At 43.0% G+C, this 26,730-nt stretch overlaps 2 protein-coding genes across 2 annotated transcripts in view; both read right to left on the bottom strand.

Moving 5' to 3' along the window:
• Positions 1-26,730, bottom strand: part of asb15b (ankyrin repeat and SOCS box containing 15b) — a 128,437-nt gene that overhangs the window by 67,281 nt on the left and 34,426 nt on the right. The gene's annotated exons all lie outside the window — the stretch shown is intronic.
• lmod2b (leiomodin 2 (cardiac) b) overlaps positions 1,163-26,730 on the bottom strand; it is a 28,880-nt gene continuing 3,312 nt past the window's right edge. The window contains exons 3-6 of the mRNA XM_079494415.1: positions 24,782-25,042; positions 23,582-23,791; positions 19,585-20,046; positions 1,163-1,522 (exon numbers count right to left, since the gene is read on the bottom strand). Of these exons, the coding sequence (XP_079350541.1) occupies positions 1,496-1,522; positions 19,585-20,046; positions 23,582-23,791; positions 24,782-25,042 (960 nt within the window). The 3' untranslated portion in view covers positions 1,163-1,495. The remainder of the gene's footprint in view (positions 1,523-19,584; positions 20,047-23,581; positions 23,792-24,781; positions 25,043-26,730) is intronic.

Genomic DNA, 26,730 nt, shown 5'->3' with positions numbered 1-26,730 from the left:
GATATTGCGACATTATGAAAGTTAGTCGCAGACATGGATGGGGGTTGATGGGTTAGGCAGGTCCACTCAAAATGAAAAGCTATTTTGTCCCCCTCATTATCTTTGGGCGAGGGGCAAAAATGATGTAGTGAATCAAAATGATTCAAATGTTAGCTGTTGAATGGAAGGAGAAGGACTAATGTTTGCAGTTCCTCTTTATTCTTGAGTAATACGTTGTATCTTGGTGATGTTATAGCTCAACTCAAATCAAGATATTTTCTGGGGATTTTCGTTTAGTTTCTATAGACAACAGCTGGGTTATAATAGGACTTTAAGCCTTCCCACCGAGGCTGGACATTCAAGTCATTCTATCTTGCATTGCACACTCAAATAAAAAGATTCAAATGTGAATACTCTCGCGTTTGGTTTCCATCACTGTCCATATGGTTCTCCATACCTTCAAAGATGCGTGCGTGCGTGTGTGTGTGTGTGTGTGTGTGTGTGTGTGTGTGTGTGTGTGTGTGTGTGTGTGTGTGTGTGTGTGTGTGTGTGTGTGTGTGTGTGTGTGTGTGTGTGTGTGTGTGTGTGTGTGTGTGTGTGTGTGTGTGTGAGACACGTGTATACAGTATGTGATTTATTAGTAGAGCAATAGTAATTTACAATTTAGGCATTTAGCAGACGCTCTTAATCCAGAGCGACTTGCATTAAGCAATAACAAAAAGCATGGCATACATCACATATATAAAAAGTAGTTATCATGAAACATGCGTAAGCTAAGAACGTAACAGTGGAGTATCTATGTAAACTATACATACTATACTATATTAGTAATGTCTTTCTTTGTTTCCCTCTGCGTTTGCAAGAGTGTGACTTTAGGTGTGTGTGTGTGTGTGTGTGTGTGTGTGTGGACACTCGTGCATGTAGGGTGTAGGCTACATATAGCCCAGTCAATCCACGATTTGTCCCAAAAGAAATTGCAATATTAATCGTTAAAGGTTTTTCATTATCCTTATCCTTGTCCTGATGAAGGTCTAATCGACCGAAACGTCGACCCAATAAAGAGCAACATTTTGTGTCCGATGGTGTGCGGGACCTTTTTTTTGTTTTTCAAAGATACCCTTTTTAAAACTCCAAATGTACCCATGTAAATCAATTTGGATGAGAATGAATGAAAACACCACATATAGCTGTATTTTTAATGACTTAAAACAATTCACCAAACAACTAAAAAATATGTACAATTTTACAAGGAAATTGACAGAAAAGGTAATGGTAAACAAAGATAATCAATTCAAACTCAATATGACATTTTAATAAGCATAAATATGCTTTATTTTCTTTAAATGTAAAGACATTATTTCAGTGCAAATTTGTTTCTTTCTTTCGCCTTTTTTGTTTGTTCATGTTGTCCTGCCATCGTTGTTGGCAACTTCTTGGTCTCTTCGTAGTCCCACTATTCAAATTCCAAACTTCCACGGTAACAAATTGACCAATGAGGTTCCTCGTCCACCGTTCGTTATCTAAGGTGTTGCGGCAGTTCCACCTGGAAAGTAACATCACACAACACACCTGTCAGTTTCAACAGACATCCCCTAACCTCGCCTCACCAGGCTTTCCACCTCGGAGGAAAGCCTGGTCTCTGTTGTGCCTTATGATCCGGTTGGGCGCGGATGATATCGTTACGTGTTGTAGTATTGTTTTGTAGTCATCATGCAGGAACAATCAAACGGAACTTCCTTTTCCCTCAAACCGGAAGAATAACAATAAAAGCTCTCGTAGCCTGTAGCTTTTATTGAGAAAAATCGGTTCGAGGGAAAAGGAAGTTCCGGAAGATTGCTGACTACAAAACAATACTACAACATGACGTAGCGATATCATCCGCTCCCGACCGGTTCATGAACCCGAAATGGAATGGTGCCCAGGCTAATGTTCCCCAGGTTCTATGTTCCCCACTCCTCCCGCCCCGCAAAAAAGGTTCTATGTTCCCCAACTTTCATATAACCTTTTTTAGTTGAGTGGGGAACATAGAACTTCTATGTTCAACTAAAAAAGGTTATATGAAATATAAGGTTATATGAAATGAAAAGGTTATATGAAAGTAGAACCCTGGGAACATAGAACCTTTTTTGGGTAAGCAGGGAACATAGAACTTTTTTGTGGGGGTAAGTGGGGTAACCTGGGGAACATAGGTACGCTCCCTCGCAAACTTGTCTACAGGTGGAAAAAAAAATGTAAAAGCTGACAATACGACAAGTAATCAGATATTTTCTCAGATCGGCGTGTAGATATCAGGCTTCGTACACACCTGTCGGACACATTGATCTGTCCGACCAACCACTGATTACATTTTTATGATTTGATGCCTCCATGTCCCACAATGCTTTGCGCGATTTGGGCGGTGCTACGATACGTGGAAATAGATGCACATTATGTTCAGTGTAGTTTTCTTGACTGCAGCAGCAGCTAGCGGTAGTTTGTCGAGGCCGTTTTTCACACTCAAAGTTCACTTAGAAGGTCCGGATCAAGGACCAAGGACCAAATATTTGCATTTTGATTTTGGTCCGTTTGGTGTTCACACTGGACTTTGTAAAGCGTACCAAATATGTAAACAAATGACACGTGGACATGTTAAGCGAACCAAATAGTGAAAAAAAAGAAAAGGTCATTTTACGACGGAGGGAAAAATAACATGAGGGGGTGCGGGAAATCACTGTCTACAATTTTTGGGCGCAACCTTCAGTCACACAGAGAGAAGAGAACAGCAACATGAATCATGATTGCAGCAACAACTTGAAATTGCATTAATTCTTAATAATTATTTTATTAGCCAAATAAGACAACAGATGAACAGAGGAGCAGGTGTTTGAACAATAATGTGCTTGCTGCTGGTGCATACAATTCACCGGAGACGTATAGCCTACAACAAAGTATCCCCGAATCCCGATAAAAAGGACTTTTCTTCCATGTGTGCACCTTAACCTGATTCGATATAGGCCTATGTTATTTCTGCGCATCAAATCGACGGGCATTTCCATGTCATCTTATGGTTTAAACTTGAAGCCGTGCTGGTCAGTTAAGCTTCAAGTCAGAACAGCTCCGCTGCAGTTGACCTATAGCACGTCTTTTGCTATAGTAATGTAATCAATTCATCATTTAGGACCACCTGTGTAGCTTATTTAACATTTGCTCCATTGGCTCTTTATGCGTGCGGCCGTGCGCTAGAGCGAGACAGGATGATTTTAAATATTTCTCTGTCTGCGTCTCTCCCAGAGCTATAAAATATATCGGGTCTCTCCCCCCACATGTGCGCGCGTCATAACTTTGCGTGGTGGCGGTGGCGCATGCTTAAAATAAACAGATCTACAAGCTTACATCGTGTACCATACCGTAAGTACCATTCGTGTCGATAACTTGTACATCTGTTATATTTGCGCATGTGAACCTCGTACGCTGCCATTACATTTCTACTCTAGGCTACTCATAGACATATATGCGTCTACTATTAAAATCAATAGTGATCCCCGTAAAAAAGACATGCTTTTAGAACTAATTATTAATGCAGCCTCACAACTGCCGAGGCCCGACGGCTATTTTGGCTATCGTCCTGTATTTCTGTATATAGAATAGAACTTAGTACCAGACTGGACTCACTCACTGGAGACAGCCGTGCGCAACTTGGACTCTCCAAGTTACGCACGGCCGTAGCCAAAAGAAGACATACAAACAAGCGATATAATAGTCTGTGTCACGTAACTCAGAAGACTACAGCCTAAACCCCACCCAGTGCTGTCAAGAACGGAAGTTCTCTCCTATTAGTTGGCGGTTAAAAACCACCCTTCTGTCCAATCTGAAGTCCCACCCTGTTCGTTGGCTGTTTTGACTACAAGGTGTCCGATGTGTTTGTTGTGCCCTCCGCCCCCACATCGGACAGGTTTGTCCGATCAAACGACGTGACTCCCATTGGAAATGAATTGGAGCAGCAATCAAATAGCAATCAGGCATCGCACACGGACCGAACATTTGTTCTTTAGGTGTGTACGCAGCCTCACCAGGGCCGTTTTTATGCACATGCAGGCAAGCCAGCAAGGCAAATGCCTATGTTCTGTCATGTCACACACACACGCACGCACGCACGCACGCACGCACGGGTGCTTTTTTGCCCCCCCCAGGCCCCACGCCCAGCTTACTGCTCAGCATGCAGCACATGCTGTACCTTGAGATGGCTGTAGGTGCACACGTGTGTCACACTCAATGACATCACTTGTAATGAGTTAACTATAGACGAATTCACAGAGGGGTGGCCATTACTGAGGTGTAATCCATGGAGCAGGTGCTCCGTAGGCGGCCAGGTGTAGCTAATCAGTGCTGCTGCGCTTAATGGTACACCTCAGTAATGGCCGCAGCCAGGCAAGCCTCAGTGAATTTGTCTATACTGAAGTTTAACGATCCAAACTTGTAAAACGCCCAAAAATAACGGGGGGTCTGAAAATCAACTATGCCTACGGCCCATTTTGATGTTAACACATGCCCTCATTGCCCTGCATATGTAGCCTGGGTTCCAGCCTGATTCGCTACGTGTTCCGCTGATCTGAAATGGCACTGGTCACTAGTCCCTGCTAATGACTTGAAATGTCACTGCGCTAATCACTGGTCACTATAGTCACTGCTAATGACTTGAAATGTCACTGCGCTAATCACTGGTCACTATAGTCACTGCTAATGACTTGAAATGTCACTGCGCTAATCACTGGTCACTATAGTCACTGCTAATGACTTGAAATGTCACTGTGCTAATCACTGGTCACTATAGTCACTGCTAATGACTTGAAATGTCACTGCGCTAATCACTGGTCACTATAGTCACTGCTAATGACTTGAAATGTCACTGCGCTAATCACTGGTCACTATAGTCACTGCTAATGACCAAACATTGCTTGATTGGTGTTTGGTACGTGTGAATGAGGCCTGACTAGTCGGACCAAACACATGCACTTTATCACCCCTGTTGATTACATTGTGAGTTGTGGGAGTTGAAACTGCATGCATGCCCCAGATGTCTTCTGTCTCGCCAAAGGTTAAACCTTTAGACCCATTAAAACTACAAAGCGTCTGAAAGGGTGAGAACAGATTTAGCATTTTGTAGAATCGGCCTCAGGTCTTAATTAAAAGGTGAAATGTTTTTCAGACGAGCTCTGGGAAGACAGCCTTGAAGAAATGAATGCGTGCTCTATCAACTCCAGACATTGCCTTATCCAGTTTCGAGTCATACATAGACTCCATTATTCCAAATTAAAATTACATAACATATTCCCAGATATTTCTTCGCACTGTGACAAATGTAATGCAATAGATGCAAATCTTCTCCACAGCTTCGCCCTTTGCCCTCGGATACAAAGATATTGGATTAAGATATTTGAGACACTCTCTGATATTTTGAGTATTGATATTGACCCCGATCCTAATTATTCTGGGTTTGTCAGACTCCATGCCTAGGTTGACGAGAGCACAGAAACAACTCTTCTCATATGGTCTGATTACAGCAAAAAAACTAATTTTGACGCACTGGAAAAAGGAGGAGGCTCCTGCATTTAAGCATTGGCTAAATTAAATGTACGCTTCATCTTGAGAGAATATGGTATTTCCTGAGAAACAGGGAGAAACAATTTGATAAGGTTTGGCTGCCCCTTGTCCATTACTTGAGTAGAAACAATTCATAGACAGGATACCACTGATGTGGTTGACTGTACGACATTTTCTTTCAGATGTTTTCCATTTTTCAAATTACTATTTTATTCTATAGTATGCGGTGTCACTGAGCAGTATGGGTGGGAGGGTTGAGGGTTTTCTTTCTCTTTTTTGTCCTTGTATTTTTTCTTTAATGTTTTGTTTTCTATAAAAGAAAAATGTAATTCATATCACAATGTTTAATCTACAACAATTTATTTGACAAAAAAGGTGAAATGTCACTTGCTTTAACCTCTTCATTATGCGGTCTCATCATAAGAGGTTTGTTGTTGGTGCGTGTTGTGGAAACGTGTTGCATCTCCCTTATCAGAGCTCCACTGAGACGCTCCTATAAATAACTGCTTTAAGTGGCCGGAATGTCACAGCTAGGAGACCCCTAGCATTGGAGGGCAGGGAGGATTTTCCATTGTAAGCAACATAGCAAGACCTGCTGAAGCGATATAGGAAGGAGTTACACACGGCCTGTATATCACTAATAGCCAAAGGATAGAGAAAACATTAAGTTTAGGGTTAGAGAAGGACCATAGACGATAGATGTATCTATTTTAAAAATGGTAATTCTTTGACACGTGGCAGTGTGTATACGGCATTTTGTGCTGATTGGCGCAGCGGTTTGCGAGATTAGCTCACACACACACACACACACACACACAGACCGACCCGTTTAGCCTCCTGCAGAGGCACGCCATGAAACCCCCCAAACAAATAAATAAAAACGGAAGGTCTGTGCTCATTAATAGCAAGTTTGAGGTTCTTAAACCTTTTCAGGTCAACGGACCCCCAAATGTATATGTATTTGGGCACGGACCCCCACCTGGACATGGTTTGTATGTATTTGGGCACGGACCCCCACCTGAACATGGTTTGTATTTGGGCACGGACCCCCACCTGAACATGGTTTGTATTTGGGCACGGACCCCCACCTGAACATGGTTTGTATTTGGGCACGGACCCCCACCTGAACATGGTTTGTATTTGGGCACGGACCCCCATCTGAACATGGTTTGTATTTGGGCACGGACCCCCACCTGAACATGGTTTGTGTGGTAGGGACTCCCAGCAGACGTAAACATAGTCTAAATGATTTAAAACAAAATAAAAATAATGCTCCTGCTATTTCAGCTATTTTTGAATAGCCTTAGTATAAAATAGGGTGATAATAGGCTACTATAACTACATTTGCTGGGGACCCCCCTGGAACTTCCTCATGTGGTCCCCCCGGACCCCGCTCTGAGAACCAGTGGGCGAACAACAGTCTGTACTGTACCCATGGTACTGTACTTCTCCCTCCACCACCCTGCAGGCCATTGATTCCCTCCTGCTGTTCATCTCATAAAGGGAAAATGCAACAGGCGAGTTGACCACCCATTCTCTCCTTTTCTAAAAAACGGGAGGAGAGATTTTTGGAAGGGGTCCACTCCCCCCCCCCCCCCCCTCCCCCAAATCATCAAAGCGTTGTTGTCGTATTTTTTGAGAGCAGGCCATTTAATCTACTTTAATTGTCATACTCTGGTTCTATATGCCAAAATAGTTCTTCTGCATGGATGAGCGGAGTGGTGGGTGTCATGTCCTCACTCACCCCGGTTGTCCTCTTTGTCTCCGTCCATCCCTCTCCTCCTCTCTTTTTTGCTCTGTTCTCGGTTGAGGGCACCGGCTGACATCCAACATTATTTCTCCTCTCCTGTCATCCCTCTCTCGTACACCTCTTAGCTGTCTGTCTGTCTGTCTGTCTCTCTCACTCTGCTCTTGCACATTTTGACACTGATGCTAATATTTGTGTAGTGTACCTATATGTAAAGGAGGTTTATGTATACTGCCGTTGTTCCTGTATACAGTACTTTATTTGATTTCTACAGAATTGTTTTGGAGTTTTATTTGTATTATCTTGTGTTATAGAACAGTCTCTGGAATATGTCCCATCAACATTTCACTGCGTATTCCTGTTTATGTATAGCGACAAATACTCTTGTCTCTCTGTCTCTCTCTCTCTCCCATTTATCTCTGTCCTTTCTTCTCCTCCCCCTTCCTCTCGCCTCCCCTCTAAACATCCCAGCATGCACCGTGCTTGGCGCCCGCCCCCCCCAGCCCCCCCCCCCCCCCCCCCCCCCTTCCACCCCCCGCGGCAGTAAAAGCATTTTAATCATACCACAGTGTTGGCTGCCGACAGATCGTTGCCGTTTTCAAACCACATGAGATGATGACGCGTGCACACACCTTCGACACTGCTGTCACCGACACCAAATAAAACTCCCGCCTCATTAAGAGATGCCCTAGCACGAAATATCTGATATCTGACAGAGCAGAGCGGTGGTCATCACCAGCCTCTTTGTCCTCCCCTCTCCGGGAAGCCGTGCCGGAGCTTCCCGGAGGGGGAGGACAAAGGGCTCTGGTGATGACCACCGCTCTGCCCCTGTCAGATATCAGATATTAACGTTAATTGCCTTCACCTGGTGTCCTTGTCGTTTTGGCTCTCGAAATCAACGGTTCCCAAACTTGTTCATGTCAAGGACCCCCAAAATGATACTCCCCCATTTGAAAATACATGCCAAGGACCCCCATAAGAGAAGATTTGTACGGCTCTAGGGCCCCCCGGTTTGACATGAATTAGGCTACAGTCCCCTATTTAATGGCATTTCTATCTCTGGGACCCCCCAATACATATTGTAAAATGAAACTTAATTTAACTCTGACGGATCCATTTGGTTCCATTTGTACATTCTCAGAGTTACAGACCCACAAGGGTCTTCCTAACTATCATTTAGCTGCAGGGGACCCCCTGGAACTCCCTCAAGGGACCCCCTAGGGGTCCCCGCCGGACCTCACTTTGGGAACCACTGGTCTAAAAGGGTATGGTCACACATACTGTACGTCAGGGGTTCTCAACCCGTGGGTCGCGACCCCTCGGGGGGTCGCCAAATTATTTTAGGGGGTCCCAAAATTATTTTCAAAAAAAGAAAAAAAAAAGATTTTCTTTTTAAAAAAAAAAATCACGATTTTTCAAAAATAGCAGACCTACAAGCTCGTAGAGCTTGTAGATCTGCTATTTTTAAATAGCTAAATTATAACAATGCTTAAAACACCAAAAGGGGTTCCCGCCCAAAATGGTTTAAGGTTATTGTAGCAGTCAATTTAGATTGGGGGTCGGGAGGGGGCGGGGCGGGGGTCCCGAGACATTGCCAAAGCATTTCCGGGGGTCCCCGGCCAAAAACGTTGAGAACCCCTGCTGTACGTGAACGGGAGTAGACAATGCATGCAGAGGATGTGTCGAATGTGGAGTTCAACATAGTTGAACACACACACTGCAACTCGTGTGGCAGATTGACTACATGTGTGACTGAACCCCAGAAGGCTGATATCTCCCAGTCTTTTAGATAAATCCATCATAGCACAGATGCTTTCCTGGTTATGATGTAGCCCAGGTAGAAGTCGAAAGTTACATATATCAGCATTAAGTCTGACCAATACCAAATGACCTTCCCTTGTCCATCAAAGGAAACTCCTTCCAGCCACTGATGGCAACTATAAATGTATACAAGTTTTTTTGCTTTTGACCGTTTGACTGTTGTACATTAATGATTCGGAATCTGACATCCTCCTCCTCCTTTGGCCCCCCAAATTCCATCCCCGCCTTCGAGTCACAGCTTGGCAACCTGTCCAATAACATCAAAGGTGTAGCCCGTAATCTAGGCGTGATGTTCGACTCCAGTCTATCGTTTAATCAGCAAGTGACTAAGGTTGTACAATCCTGTTTCCTCCAACTCCGTAATATAGCAAAAATCAAATCATTTATCTCATTCTCTGACCTTGAGAAGGTAATCCATGCTTTCATCACATCACGCCTAGATTACTGCAACTCACTCTATTCCGGACTCAATAAAAAACAAAAACTATCTCCCGTCTTCAAATGGTACAGAACTCAGCAGCCAGATTACTGACCAACTCCAGAAGGCGTGACCACATTACTCCTGTCATCGCCATCCCTCCACTGGCTGCCTATTCATTTTAGGATTGATTTTAAATGTTTAATTACCACTTTGGCTTGCCCCCCATCTATATCAAACATATGCTGGAGCCCCATAGCTAAAACCCCACCTGTTCACGGTGGCTTTCACTTGATTTATTGATCGTTTTATTTTGTGTTCACCTGTTTACTTGTTTTATTCTACTGCACTGTTTTATTCTGTATTGGAAAGCACTTTGTAACATTGTGCTTTATAAATAAAGTTTATTATTATTATTATTATTAGACCTTGGTCACCAGGGAAACGTAAATGTTTACATGTTAGGATAGAACAGCTGCAGCACCAGAGCTCCCTGAGAACCACAATGCGACACATTGTGAGCTTGTAGATCTGCTATTTTCAAAAGATTTGCATACATTTGAAAACCTGAAATGGGACATTGTTCTGCATAAACAGTACTTTTACTTTTGGTACATTTTGATACCAATACTTTTGTATTGTATTCAAGTACATTTTTTATTCCAGGCCATTGACTTTTGCACATTGCGGTATTGATACTTTTACTTAAGTAAAACATTTGAGTACTTTTTCCACCACTGGAAGTTGAGGAGTGCATTATGCAACTGCCTGGTGCTCGTATTAGGCTATTTGTATTGGTCAGTTCAGTGGAATAGGAGTAGGAGAGGATGACATTCAACATAGGATTAGTATGATCCAAACATAAGCTGTGTGTGTTTGTTGTGGTAAACCCACTAACTGTCTGACTGTAGCGTACTTTCTAGTGGTTCACTTGGAACGGGTGTTTTATTTACATAAGGTGAAAAATTAAAGAATTAAATCAAAGTTTCCAACTTAAATTGGCATGCTGCCCAAAGTACTGTAACCAAAACAAACAAACAAACAATATTGAATAAGGATGCTCTCCTGCAGCCTGTGGAGAAATGGAGATCTGAAGCATTATGAGAGCAGGTATCGTAAATAGTGTTTTTGAAGTCACTGGCACAGGTGTCTCCCCTTCCACTAATCACCTCTGGCTCCACCCTCCAATCCAGCACTGCAATGGACTGGTTAAAGGCACAGCCGCACACACAGAACCCCAGAGTAGACTAAAGGCCCATTAGTACTGTGACAATGGCCCCCAGAAATTGGCATACCCCTACCGGGCTTAGGACCAAACACAACATAGTTTTTCCTCATCTATAAGGCCTCCCATACATTAAATGGATTCTTGTATAAAAATATTTTACTGCAAAAGTGGTGAAATTGATATTTAAATGTATACACCTCAAACTAAAAATGAAGCCTGTCCGTCTGGGGGTTGATGAATATAAACTCATGTAGAGTCACAATGGAAGCTCTGAGAGGTTTACAATGTGGCATATTGGAAGCCAGGACATCCCTCTACATTCTAGAAAAAGAATAATGTCAATATGTGAATGTAAATATGAGATATAGTCATTTGAACACATACCTACAATAGGCGGAAATGTAAATCTATATAGTGTCTTCTTTACTTTGCAGTGACTCTGACATGGAGTGTCATAGCATAGCATAGCTAGCATACTCGTGGAGTTATGGCACTAAACGTAAATTGTGTCCCAAATGGGGGGAATAAAACAGTTCTAATGAAATCGACAGCATTAGTTGGTGTGGTTGCTCTAGGCAACACACTATTGTTCTCTGTCCGATATTTTTTGGCCAGAAAAGTGCTTTTTGAGGGAGGTTTAATGTTTTTATTAGTTCAATGTTTGTTTTAAAAACGCCATTGCCAATGAAGGGAACATTTGCGTCATATTGTCCCTCATTACGTCTTGTCTCTTTATTGTTAATGGCATTTAATGTGTTGGCACCGTTTGTTTTACATTACCATTACATCACCTAATCAACATGAGTTAGACTTTAATATATTAGCGCCCCTCACTTCATAGTCACACAGGTGTGATTTTTGTTAACTTTTGCACAACAGAAAAGTGAAGCTTTTTGTCATATGCTTCACACACTGTTGTCATCACAATATAGAATACAAACGGTAACAGTTCCCAGGACCTTATATTCTTTGTGACTCACGTCAGTGCAACTACACTTTGACTTGAGTAGAAGAAGTTCCAAAAATGTATGAAATCCCAAATCCCAAACAAGAAATTGTGAAAAGAATATATGCAGCTGCAACAATACTGCAGAGAAATGCAGGCCTACAATAGAACTACTATTATATAGCATACCTGGATGAGGGTGCTCAATGATCAATAAACTTTACTTTATTTAGAAAAGCAATGTACAGTAACTTTTCACATCCCTTATACAAAACAAACACAATCAATTCTCATATTTTCCCCATGTCCTGTGTCCCTCTTAAGTTCTACCAGTATTAATAAGACAATACTTATGGAACAATGCAATTAAAGTCATTAATTTCTGTAGGAGTTGATATCATTTTACATAATAATTTGGTTACAGTCAAGTTTTTACAGTATTTGGCTCCATCTGCTCTATCTGCATCTTGTTGCCTATTTGGGTTTCTTCATAAACTGACACAGCAAATATTTTGGACTGTGAAAAGATGAGAAGAACCTTGTCAAGTCTAGTAGCTATTTAGCTAGCTGGAGAGTGATCTAGCTTTAATAGTAGGGGATATGGCCTGGGCCATGGCTCAGTGGTCCAGGCACCTTGGCTGTGTTTCACCAGAATGGTTAATTAGTATCACTTGTAACAGCATGGTTACTGTGCATAGTGCCTAACCATAGTGTACGGTCGGACAAAACATAGTTGATTGATGAATTCTGAACCTGAAGTATTTTTCTTTCTTTTTTTTTACCAGAATGGAGTGTGATGTACAAACATTGGATCCAAATATTTGTATCATCTGTGGTAAACATTTAGAAAAAGTAAAAAAGCAAGATCCATAATGTCACAAAACCTAAAGCAGAAGACCTTCAACACATACTAAATGGTGCTCAACAGAGTGATGATGATGATGATGATGATGATGATGAAAACCCTGGCTCCAAATACAGAAAGTATACTTTCCTTCAAATTAAAGATATCTTATCATGTATCATGTTGCTGAGCAAACTACAACAGTCAGAACAAGTTGCAAATGTTGAGAGTGAGAGTATGCCTGCACCAGTCTCATCAAGAAGACTGAATAAGGTTGATAATAGTAACAGAGACAAGGTCCTTCATGTAGTATGAGGAAGGTTGATGAAGTTGTATCGTCGGCTGCTCTTGTATTATATAAACATCATAAAAGCTACCTTAAACCTCTAAAGGAATTAAAGCAGCTGCCAGACAAAACAAAGAATCAGAACAGCAGACCAAAAATGTTCACCTATTTTAATTAATTAAATGAAAGTGATGACACTAAACTAAGTGTTATGATGACATACTGAAGACACTGGTCCATGATATTCTTCATCAATAAATCTGAAGCTCTACAGCTGTTTTTTGAGTGGTGCAAACCACTCCAACAACCAGCTTTGTCTGTACCCGTGTATGTACCCGTGTACCTGTACGTGTGTGTGTACCTGTACGTGGGACCAAAAAAAATGAGCATGGTTACTATGGTCACTGACATTACGTCAGACCACAGCTGATCAGGCTATATAAGACCTTGCACCACTCAGTTCACACGGGTGTGTTTTTTCTTGGACGTGCAGCTTCCAGTGCATATTCCATGGGCACACTTTCAGAGCATACCACATCAGACCTTTCAGCTCAATCTAAAATTCAAATTGTAATGTATGAGATTTTCCTTCAGTTTCCAGGATCTGTATTTAGACCATCACATCACATCTTCCTCAGAGCTCAGAGTCTTCAGTATGTCATTATAACTCCCAGTCAGAGGTTATATATTGTATGATATTTATCTTCATACGATCAGGTTACGAGAGCATAGTGTTGGTATATGGAGCCAGGGTTTTATGAACATCATCGTAATTTCTCTGTTGAGCAACATTTAGTGTTGAAGGTCTTCTACTGCGGAGGTTTTGACATTATGGACCGTGTCACTTTCCTTTTTCTATTTGTATTTGGATGTTTTTTTAACCATGTTACAGACCACACGTCACATTTACTATGAAAACATAAATGTCCTGTCAGTCAGTTAATCAGTTAGTTATAGTCACCTTGTGACATCACGTGACATCATCAGGGATGGAGATACCTCATCAATATTAAGCCCATATATGGGAATGCCCATATATGGAGATCCCTGATGTCATCAATATTGGCCAGCAACTCTACATCTGACCTCAAACCTCAAAAACTTAGATCTCCATAAATGGAGCTGACCTGTTCTGACATTCCATATTGTATGTTGATCTGACCTCATTAATCCTTGTATACTCAAGACACGCTCCATATATGGCCAGTACAGAATTAATTCCATGTGTTGATCTGACTCCCCATGCCCAGCAGTCTGCTGTCACCCAGGCCGATGCGTGCTACACGACACCCTACAGTGTCAGGGTTCTACTATTGTCAATGGCTACTGGACATGCTCTGTTACACTAAATGGAACTTAAAGCTAGGTCAGATAGCTACTTGATTTGCCATTATTCCAATCTTTTCATATTCCAAAATATTTGCAATGATTTACCTGTCCGTTTATGAAGAAAGCCATAGGCAATACAATGCAGATGCGGTGGAGCTAAATACAACTTTACCTTAAGCAAACATGTTAAATGATTATATCAACTCTACATGAATGAACTTGCTGGTATGAGGATAACATTGAGCATTGAGCTTGGTTTCCCTCATCCAGGTGTGCTAAATAATAGTTAGGTAGTTCTATTGTATGGCTGCATTTCTCTCTGTAGCCTACTATTGTTGAAGCTGCATACTTTCACAATTTCGCATTTGTGACATTTCATATATTTTAGGGACTTCTACTCAAGTGAATTTGTTATAATTTCCCCACCCTTGCATAAGTGAAGTCAAAATAAAACTAATCTGTTTGATACTGTAGATTTCATTTAGGACTGCTTTATTTCCTCCCATTTGGGAAACCATATACGTTTAGTGCCATAACTCCATGTGTATTCAAGCTACAGTTACACAATTGGTATTGCTGGATTCAGCAGAACCACACCTTCCATACAAGCCCTCATATGTGTTGCTATGACAATCCATGTCAGAGTCACTACAAAGTAAAGAAGATACTCTACATAGATTTACATTTCCGCCTATTGTAGGTATGTGTTCAAATGTCTATATCTCATATTTACATTCACATATTGACATTATTCTTTTTGTAGAATGTAGAGGGGTGTCCTGGCTTCAAGTATGCCACGTTGTAAACCTCTCAGAGCTTCCATTGTGACTCTACATGAGTTTATATGCCTTAATCCCCAGACGGACAGGCTGTATTTTTACTTTGGGGTGTATAACTTTAAATATCAATTTCACCACTTTTGCAGTAAAATATTTTTATACAAGAATCCATTTCATGTATGGGAGGCCTTAGAGATGAGGAAAAACTATGTTGTGTTTGGTCCTAAGCCCGGTAGGGGTATCTCAAAAACTAAAGCACTTTTTGACTGTTCGTCACAGGACTACATGGAGCCCGGGCCGTCACAATGCCCACTAAGACTCTGCCGTGACTGTACAGCAGGGGTTCTCAACCCGTGGGTCGCGACCCCTCGGGGGGTCGCCAAATTATTTTAGGGAGTCCCCAAATTATTTTCAAGAAAAAAAAGAAAAAAAAAAAGGGATATTTTTTTTAATTTTATTTTCACGATTTTTCAAAAATAGCAGACCTACAAGCTCGTAGCGCGCCACTCGGTGGCGCGCTATGAGCTTGTAGATCTGCTATTTTTCAATAGCTAAATTATAACAATGCTTAAAACACCAAAAGGGGTTCCCGCCCAAAATGGTTTAAGGTTATTGTAGCAGTCAATTTATATTGGGGGTCGGGAGGGGGCGGGGCGGGGCGGGGCGGGGGTCCCGAGACATTGCCAAAGCATTTCCGGGGTCCCCGGCCAAAAACGTTGAGAACCCCTGCTGTACAGTACAGTCGCACGTGAGTGTTTCAACAATGAGGAGTGAGTGAGTGAGTCACTCAGTCTATTTGTGTCTCTGCCAGGCTGCTAATGGCCGACATACCGTACATCAGGGGTTCTCAACCCGTGGGTCGCGACCCCTCGGGGGGGTCGCCAAATTATTTTAGGGGGTCCCCAAATTATTTTCAAAAAAAAAAAAGATTTATTTTTAAATTTTATTTTCATTTTTTTTCAAAAATAGCAGACCTACAAGCTCGTAGCGCACCACTCGGTGGCGCGCTATGAGCTTGTAGATCTGCTATTTTTCAATAGCTAAATTATAACAATGCTTAAAACACCAAAAGGGGTTCCCGCCCAAAATGGTTTAAGGTTATTGTAGCAGTCAATTTATATTGGGGGTCGGGAGGGGGCGGGGCGGGGGTCCCGAGACATTGCCAAAGCATTTCCGGGGGTCCCCGGCCAAAAACGTTGAGAACCCCTGCTGTACATAACCCCTTTGTTTCCCACACCTGTATGTTTAGTCCATATTTATCACGGTTTAATTCTAGTTTTTAATTCTGTATTTTTTCTTTTTTTACTGGTGAAAATGTATGGTTATACAGTTGTTCTCAAGACTGTTCTGAAATTCAGGACACGCGTGCTCAAATGCAATTATGGCACGTGAGCAAGTCGGCGAGGCACGAGCGAGGTGGCGAGTGCACCGTTCGTTGGATTCGATGTGTCCGACTTTGTTTGAACACTAGATGGTGTTTGTTTAGCTAGGCTTATACAAATCTGTTTACTGGCATGTTTAGCTTTCTAGTTGGTGGTCCAGAGAAGAAGAGCCAAATAACCACAGCGATGACTCACAGGCCGGTGGCTTTGTGTCGTGCACGTTAATGACCTCTGGGCTCTGATGGCACCGTGGTAGCTGAAGCACTTGTTAATGTATTTTGACCTGAGATCAGATTCTAAAAATGTCTTCTATACATCCTGACAGTTTTCTGAAAAAGCTATGTTTCTATGTCAGTGGTTCTTTCGATTTTTCAAAAATAGCAGACCTACAAGCTCATGAGCTTGTCGATCTTCTATTTTTCAATAGCTAAAGCATAACATAATGCTAACACCAAAAGGGATTCCCGCCCAAAATGGGTTAAAGTTATACAGCCATCACATTTAATTATCCTTGAGACCAGGCTGGAAAATAACTAGAGCGCGATCTGTGCCAGATTGTTGTGCCCGACGGTGATCCTGAATTTGGAGAGTCCTAGACCAGTGGTTCTCATACTTTTTTAATGTCAAGGACTCCACCATAACTATGAGTGTGTACTATAGTGGAACAAAATGGACATGGTCCAACGTGATAGGAACACTTATGTTCTATTTTATTTTACTTTTTATTTTTTTATTTTTTTATTTTTTTATTTTTTTATTTTTTTATTTTTTTATTTTTTTATTTTTTTATTTTTTTATTTTTTTATTTTTTTATTTTATTATTTTATTTTTATTTTTATTTACTTATTTATTTTTTTACAGATGATTGAGGATCGAAAATACAAATTGACATGAATTACAAGGGCTGCATACTAGGCTACTTAGTTTAGACTAGTCATTGGTTAGACATGGGTTAAGGTTAGGTTTAGGTGTGCTGCCCCGTGGGAGGTTAGGTTTAGGGTGAGGGTTTGAGATAGGTTGTAGTTGTAGGACTAATGACTGGTCTAACCAATGACTAGTCTAAACCAAAAAACTGTCTAAACTAAGTACTGCACCCGAATTACAACATGTTAATGGGAAAGATAATGTATAAACAAACACAATTGAATTTGCCCAACACTGATGATAGTGAAACTAATCTATGAACCCATCAGAGCTCCATCATCACTTGAAAACCCCATTGTCACTTCCAATCCTCCAAACTATGAAAAGGAAAAAAAGGAAGGTTTAATTAATATGCATCACAATTTTGTGTAGCGTATAATAATGGATCCTTGGCCTGACAAACTTTGAAGACCCCTGTCCTATAGGCTAGACCACGAATATCGATGTTTTGACCCACATTGTGTCAAAAGGTGCAAAATCTATTTTGTGACACATTGTAAGCTCGTAGATGCATCTATCTGTGAACATTTATGAAAATGTGTCACCTCTGAAGACATTCCCAAGTACAGTATATATATTCTTTTAACCCATTTTGGGCGGGAACCCCTTTTGGTGTTAGCATTATGTTATGCTTTAGCTATTGAAAAATAGCAGATCTACAAGCTCATAGCGCGGCACCGAGCTCTAAGCTCGACAAACTTGTTTACAGCCAGACCCTGCTCATAGAACATTTCATGGTAGGGGTTCAATGCCTTGCTCAAGGGCACTTCAGCGGTGGTAATTTTAACGTGCCGGTCCGGGGATACGAACTGGCGACCTTCCGATAACAAGACCGCTCCGTAAACCGTTCGGCCACCGGCCACCGTTCGGCCACCGCTGCCCATAGAAACATAGCTTTTTCAGAAAACTGTCAGGACGTAGAAGACATTTTTTAGAATCTGATCATTTTTAGAATCTGATCCGATCAAAAACATTGAATAATGGCTAATATATTATAGGCCAAAACCGATATATCTGCCTGGCCCTAAAAAAATAACTAATTCCACCCAGTCAGTCAGTCTTCTAGTAGATTTTGCCTACACAGTATATGTCTGCTCTTCCAGCCATTAGGTCACCAGGCAGCCACCCTCTCTGGAGGATGTTGTCGACTGGCGTTGACAAAGGCCAAGGAATGCAGGAATGGACCGATCTCAATGTTCAATTCCCTCTGTCATTCATTATTGTGTCACTACTACCGAGCAGATGGCTCCTCTTATCTCTTTGATTCACTGAGAGGTTTTTCCTGAGCGGTTGCCAACATTCAAGGACAAAGCTGCCGGGTGGCAGTGGGTGTAACAACATGTGCCGCCCGCGGAAGCCATGCAAAGGATGTACATATGCGCTCTCTCTCTCTCTCTGTATTTTATTACCGGCCTTATTTTTATTAGCCTAGACTTTTTGCCCTTTAATTGGTCTACTGTTAATACTTGTGATGCTGTAATGTTTGAAGAAGCCGAACAAAGTTAACACCTTGAGGGCTCGGGCCTATTTAATCCATGTTTAATCCATCCGATGTGCCCATCGTTTATAGCGCCCGGACCACTTTTACCGGCGGACCGGAAGTTGTTGTGAATGTCTGTGTAGCAGCTAACAATAGCCACACCACTCTAGAGTCGATCGACAACAACGGGAGGTAAGAATAAATCTATCGCGACTAGCGACTGGACCGCGGAGCGCCGTCTAACACAGGATCTTTTTTCATAATTAGACGGGATGATTTAGATCGCGAGTTATGAACGTTTTAAGATTTTCGTTTTCGTCCGCTAAACAGGCAGGGAACATTTTCGATGACGTGTCACTGTTGTGCAACACCGAGGATTGGGCAACAAGCGCTCCTAGGCTGTGGAGCGATGCGACCGGTTTTGATATCATTAATCTCCGTAGTTATTATCAATCTCCGCCTCGGGCAACTGACCGTGCACTTGAACTTGACGGTGATCTCCGTCTGGGGCCCTTAAACTGTTAACTGTACACACAAGATTTCTCTCTCTCTCTCTCTCCCTCTCTCTCCCTCTCTCTCTCTCTCTCTCTCTCTCTCTCTCTCTCTCTCTCTCTCTCTCTCTCTCTCTCTCTCTCTCTCTCTCTCTCTCCCTTTCTCCTAGGCTACTGTGGTTCAGCTATTTTCAGATGGGGGTCCGCAGCCTAATGCCCAACTTGACATGAAAATATGACATGACATGAAAACGTACACACACACACACACACACACACACACACACACACACACACACACACACACACACACACACACACACACACACACACACACACTCTCCTCTCACCGCTCGTAGACTCCTGATGCTGCTGTTGCGGATGGAGTCCATCAGGCTGTCGTGAGTGGACCTGAGCGGCGTGGAGGGCCTGCTGGCCCGGGCCTCCTCCAGCGCGCCCACGGGCCTCAGGGCGCTCTTCAGCTCCTTCAGGATGCTGCTCATCTCCTCCTGGACCTTCTCCTTCTTGGCCTTCTTCTTCCCTTTCTTCCCCTTGGACGCCCTGGGCGCCGGCGCCCGCGTGCCCACCTCCTCCTCGTGCGCCCGGATCACCTCGGCGATCTTCCGGGTGGGATTATTCTTCTTCTTCTTTGAGGGCGGCGCCGGGGGAGGGGGTGGAGGAGGAGGCGGGGGAGGCGGGGGGGGAGGAGGGAGAGGAGCGGGAGGAGTGTCTTTCCTCGCGGGTGGAGCAGAGCGGGCGAGTTTCGGAGAGGACCAGGGCGAGTTGTGGGGAGATGAGCTGGGCGTTCCCTTCTGTGAAGAACAAGAGAGAGAGAGAGAGAGAGAGAGAGAGAGAGAGGAACAAGATGATTGGTTCTTATATCCTTCCAGGGTAAGAAAAGTAACGCACATCCTCCATTGGTGCTGAGCCAAAACGGGAGGCATACTATGGTCCGACGGAGCATTGATTCGACATGCGTCCGCACCTCGGACTAGCGCCTGCTCCCGTGCTTGCGGTTATGGTTAGGTTAGGGTTTGAGGTGGGTTGTCGTTTTTCGGACCAATGACTAGTCGGACCAAACACATGCACCCAGCCAAAACTGTAGAAACGGTAAACAATAAAAAGAAAGCAGGGGCTCACAACTCACTTTAAGATGCTCCAAACTTTATTTAACGACAGGCAGGGAGAAAATACAACGTTTCACATGGTCTTTGTCAAGTATATCACCAGAAAATACGACGTTTTGACCTCATGGTCTTTGTCAAGTATTGTATATGAATTTGACAAAGACCAGAAAATACGACGTTTCGACATCACGGTCTTTGTCAAGTATATGAATATACTTGACAAAGACCGTCTTGTCAAGTATATGAATATACTTGACAAAGACCAGAAAATACGACGTTTCAACCTCACGGTCTTTGTCAAGTATATACTTTGTCAAGTATATATCAATCAATCAATCTTTATTTCAGACCCAGGAGGATCCATATCACAAACAATACAATATAACAGTAAATAAAAAGTAAGTAAAAATAAAAATAAATAAAAAGGTACATATATGCACATATCCCACACTGTTCAGTTTCTGACATACAGACATGTGCGCCAGTGGTTCCACAGTCTCGATGAGAACCTGAGTGAACTGCGTTTAGGGTCCGTTATTACAGCAATGATGTTGTTTATTGACTCAGATGCCCTACACATGAATCTGTACATAAGGTTACGTAGTACAGCAGAGCAGGTAGGTACTCCGACACTAACAAACATCTGGCTAGCACTGGAGCTTCTTGGCACTCTCAACAGCAGCCTCATACAATCATTATAGGCCACTGTGAGTCTTCTGATGCTGTTTTGTCTATAGCGGCACCATAGGTGTGCAGTATACAGTGGTGTACAGAAGGATCTAAAGAGCGATATCTTCACAGGAACCGAGCACATGCTAAATTTGCGACACAGCATGTTTGCTTGGGCATACAGCTTCCGTCGCTGTCTATATACTTGACAAAGACCAGAAAATACGACGTTTCAACCTCACAGTCTTTGTCAAGTATAGGCTATATGAATATACTTGACAAAGACCGTCTTGTCAAGTATAGGAATATACTTTCTTTTTATGGTTCTTATATCCTCACAGTTCAACAGGGGGCCCCAACCCACAATCGCTGCTACTGTATAAGCCATTATAAGCCATGAACAGAGTCAACAGACACATATAAAGACAAGTCTAACGGCCGGGCTCCACCGGGCGCGTCAGCGTCGCGTCTCCGTCACCGTCAGGGAATGTTCCCTTTTTAATCAATGAAGGGTGGCTCCACTGCCCGCGTTGACGGAGACGCGACGCGTGCATTAAAATTGAACCGGTGCGTTTTTTGACGCGACGCGACGGAGACGCAACGCGTCCGGTGGAGCCCTGGCGTTAAGTGTCTTAGACAAGACTTACTTTAAGGTGGCCTTTAAAGAACACATCATCACCCATTTTCAACCTTATCTTAGTCCTCACTGCATGCTCATTATGGGAAGGTCTACTCATGTGGCTTCTCTCGCATGGTCTGTGGACAGTCCAGAAACCTCTTCTACCAATCACAACTTTGATGGAGATTCCAAGATAACATAAACTTTTCATTCCTGGAAAGTTTACACGCTGAAGTAGAAGCAAAGTACTATTGGAGTGGCTTATTGTCAGTAACTCTATCCTCTTTACAAATGCTCTAGACCAAGGATATTGATTGCTGAGGTGGAGCGCAATACCTACCATCAGCTCCTTGTATGTAACTACTGCACTTCAGTCAGGACAACTCATGAATGGATAAAATAAACTGCTTTTAATATTTAATATCATATTGTCTATGTCCCTCAAAGTTATTTCTAATGGTTTGAGCCTCAATCACCACTCTGATATAACCTTTCTGGACTTTGAAAGCAGTTTTAGCTGCAGTACCACAATGTCCTGAGGTGGTGGGGGTGCTGATATGCAGATTCTTTAATATTTGAGTCATTATAATACTGATGCTAGATACAACCAGGCTTGTTTCCATTCCATGCCAGCTTGGAAAATCAACAATGGTGGACATTGTAAACAAAGTGGAAATGCAAATTTGGAACTGAAGACTAAAGAAGAGGAGGAATTATACAAAGTAGGGTGACATTGATGACATCACGATGAGAACCAAAATCAGTTGAGCTGTTCCTGAGAGCAATTTCCATTAAAGCACCCATATGATATGAAAGCCTGATTGTTCAAAATTGGTTATTTGTGGGGATAGAAAACACATATGGGAGCCCCAAAAACACAAAAGAAATTGAAAAAGTTGAATGTTATGTTATATGTCCTTTAAATCAGGGGTTCTCAACCCGTGGGTCGCGACCCCTCGGGGGGTCGCCAAATTATTTTAGGGGGTCCCCAAATTATTTTCAAAAAAAAAAAAAAAAAAAAAAGATTTTTTTTTAAATTTTATTTTCACGATTTTTCAAAAATAGCAGACCTACAAGCTCGTAGCGCGCCACTCGGTGGCGCGCTATGAGCTTGTAGATCTGCTATTTTTCAATAGCTAAATTACAACTGCTTAAAACACCAAAAGGGGTTCCCGCCCAAAATGGTTTAAGGTTATTCTAGCAGTCAATTTATATTGGGGGTCGGGAGGGGGGCGGGGCGGGGCGGGGGTCCCGAGACATTGCCAAAGCATTTTCGGGGGTCCCCGGCCAAAAAGGTTGAGAACCCCTGCTTTAAATAGAGCAGTCTGAAAATTAACTGAGTGTGTGATTGATTGGATGAGTGGACGTGGACGTGGAGTTGAGGCGGCCCAATGGATTGCCCTCATTGCCGCCATGCAACAACTGCACTCAGTTCCCGGACAGAACTAACTCTGCACATGTCTGTGACAGGCGAAACGCGCATGTCTATCTATGTTACTTTGTCTAACAACGGCTCATTTATTTAAATGGAACCATTTGTCTATTTCAGTGGTTCTCAACCTGTGGATCGGGGCCCACCGATGGGAGGTGTCGGGGTATTGCATTATTTGTGGGCCCCCAAATAATTGGCAAAAGACTAAAGTTTTAATCATAATATAACGTTAATATAAAAAAATGTAAATATAATTTAGGGGGAAATGTCATGGTCTTTTCTTTAAACCCTTTAAATGTGTGTTTTCATTGTGATGCCAATAAGAACTTAAAGAATACTATGTTAGTTCCATTGATCAAAGTCAGAACACATTCGATTGATTTAACATTAAAAGAAACATGGAAATGGCCCACCCATCTGATCACTTAGAAATGATAGAATGATCGGGTGTCACTTGTTTCCTTCTCTAAAGGACCAAGTGCGTTTGGTTACATATTTACCAGTGCAGTGGTGCGCGGGTTAGCGGCTCCGTCTGGCGCCCCCTGCTGTTGCTGCTGTCTCTGTTCCTGCAGACGTCTCTGTCTCTGGCGGTCCTGGTTCCTGGTCAGGATGCCCGTCATGCTCATCCTGGGACCCGGCAGGTTGAACTGGTAGCCCAGCTTGATCAGCGTGTGGTTCTCTCTGAGGACCTTCACCATCTCCATCTCCACCTGGCGCACAGAGAAAGGTCAAGGTCCAGTTACTAAAAGAATGGCTGCAAACTGACCTGGGAAGGCCTCGGGGTCCCCCAGAATGAAGTTACTAATGTGAGGGAAGTCTGGAGCTCTCTGCTGGAGCTGTTGCCCTCGCGACCTGACTATGGATAAGCGGTTGAAGATGGATGGCTGCAATAGGCTCTATGCACATGCACAGAATAACTCTTCCTACTTTCGGGCCCCTTCCCTACCGACGCGAAATCCACCGCGTCGGTCGGTAGTCCGATGCGGCGGTCAGTAAGTCCGGCGGTCGGTCGTTAGTCCGACGGGTCTGTCGTTAGTCCGACGGTTGGTCGGTAAGTCTGCCGGTCGGTCGGTAAGTCCGACGGTCAGTCAGTCGGTCTGCCATTTCTCAACCGTTTTGGACGGGGGTGGGCTCGTTGGAATCGTGCCGCCCCCACCTGGGCGTGTTTTTGGGGGTCTGACATCACAATGATGCACGACCTCTCCCTTTATTAGCCAATTGATCACACCTGATCACCCCCAACGGTGTTCTAGTTATATTAATACTGTAACATGGTGGGTGGAGTTACTCCACCCACCACTCACACACACACACACACACACACACACACACACACACACACACACACACACACACACACACACACACACACACACACACACATACCCCGGGGCAGACCAAGGCGCAGTTGGAGGAAACACATTGACTCACTGGCCTTGGAACGTCTCGGGATCCCCCAGGAGGAAGTCACTAATGTTGCTCCGGAGAGGGAAGTCTGGAACACTCTGGTGGAGCTGTTGCCCCCGTGACCCGACTACGGATAAGCGGTTGAAGATGGATGGATGGAGATATATATATATATATATATATATATATATATATATATACTTGTAAATACAGTATACATACAGTAGGCCTATATATACTGTATTTACCGTGGCACCTTCAAGTGGACGACAATGATTGTATGTCAAACTGACCTGTGCTCCACACATGTGTCTCTGGTTGTGGAAGCGTAGCTCCGTCAGGGTGTTGTTTCCCGGCAGGGCCTGCACCAGCGCCATCACACCTTTCCCCGTCACGTAGTTGGACTCGATGTTCAGGCTGACGACGGAGGCGTTCTCTCGCAGCATCTTGCCGATGGCCAGCGCCACGGGGTCGTCGGCATGCGTGTTCGCCACGCTGAACACTTTCACGTGCGTGTTGGAGCGCAGCGCCTCGGAGAACCGGATCAGAGTTTCCTATAGGAGCAGAGGTAGTTGACCCATTTAGGCCTGACGTCGAAATTAAAAAAATGCCTTCTAAATGTTTTCTGAAATATCTCATGGTTCTGTATCAGTGGTGCACCATATTTCATGTCAAGGACACCAAAAATTTTATGTAATTGGCCACCGACACCCATATGTTGTTCCAGGAACCCCTCAGAAGCAAAGATTTGAGTTAAAAACGTTCGCTCTGAAAGAATATATTCAAAGATTTGTGTCACATTTTCATGATTTTTCAAAAATAGCAGACCTACAAGCTCGTAGCGCGCCACTCGGTGGCGCGCTATGAGCTTGTAGATCTGCTTTTTTTCAATAGCTAAAGTATAACATAATGCTTTAAAACACCAAAAGGGTTGCTCGCTAGGCGTGCCATTCTGCTCAAATGGAAGGATGCTGCCCCGCCCGTGCTCCGTCAGTGGCTTCGTGATATAATGTCCTGTCTCGAGTTGGAGATGTTAAGGTTTTCAATTGCCGGCTCTGAGAAAAGGTTTTACAAGACCTGGGGCCCGTTTATGACATTTATGACGTTGGCCGTGCCTATGCCTCGGCCAACGCCAAACCACAACAGAAACAAAATCTGCACTGCTATGAAAAATCGGCTTTTTATTATTATCCTTTTATTTATTTGTATTTGTTGTAATTATGTATGCATGTATTGTTGTGTATATGTGTATATAGATATATTTATTTTATTTCCTCCAGACTGTTTTTCCGACTATCCTTGGGATTGTGAGTGGGGGGAGGGTGGGATAGGGGATTGAGTTTTATTTTTATATTTTATGTCTGTTTAATACTTTACTTTACTTTAATTTACTGTTACAAAAACCTGAATAAAAATATTTGAAAAGAAAGAAAACACCAAACGGGGTTCCCGTCCAGAATGGATTAAACAAATAGAACAGTCTTTCTCTAGAATAGAATAGAGCAAGACCGATATCAGTTTGGTCGATATATATCGGCCATTATTTGACTATTTGGGCGTCATCCGTATCGGCAGCTATAGGGGCAGCGCCAGTGTGCCGTGCATTTCTATGGTCCAGACACACACAAAAGGGGGAGTGCAAGTGCATACAAATAAGATAGAAACATTGATAAAATCTTTTGAAATGTATTAGACCATTTTCATTGCACATTTCATCAGGATATCGCCATAATCGGTGGCCTAGCTAGGACACTCCAAAACTGCAACCATCATGGCCCCCGATGAAAATATGGCATCGGTCAGGCTCTACAAATTAAGTTAAATTAAATTAAATTATTATGGAATACTGAATGAACCGGATAATGGGAGATTTTGAAATCCGAACTGGATCACAGTTTGTTACAAAATGGAGGGCTGTAAATGAATTAAAACAACCATGGCCGGCCTGGTCCTTGGCTGGTAATCCAGTCTGGCACTAAATCGCGGCGAGTTGGTAAGCTGGCGAGTTCTCCGGATACCCCGTTGCCTATCTAAGATCCTACCCGACAGAGCCTCACACTGTACCTAATACTTCCTCCTACACACTGTCATTCCAACTGTAAATATAATACTGTACTGGGACTGGCTTCAGTGGCTTATGAAGTTATGATTTATAGATGAATTCCTGATGAATTCCTGTTCTGTTCTTTGTCTATATAGAAGTGTCTATTTGTACGTCTCTAAATGTTTTGATGAATTATTG

Source organism: Electrona antarctica, assembly GCF_951216825.1.
Source record: "Electrona antarctica genome assembly, chromosome: 23".
Classification (NCBI taxonomy): Eukaryota; Metazoa; Chordata; class Actinopteri; order Myctophiformes; family Myctophidae; genus Electrona; species Electrona antarctica.
Note: the sequence above shows the minus strand (reverse complement) of the source record. Positions and strands in the feature narration are given on the sequence as shown.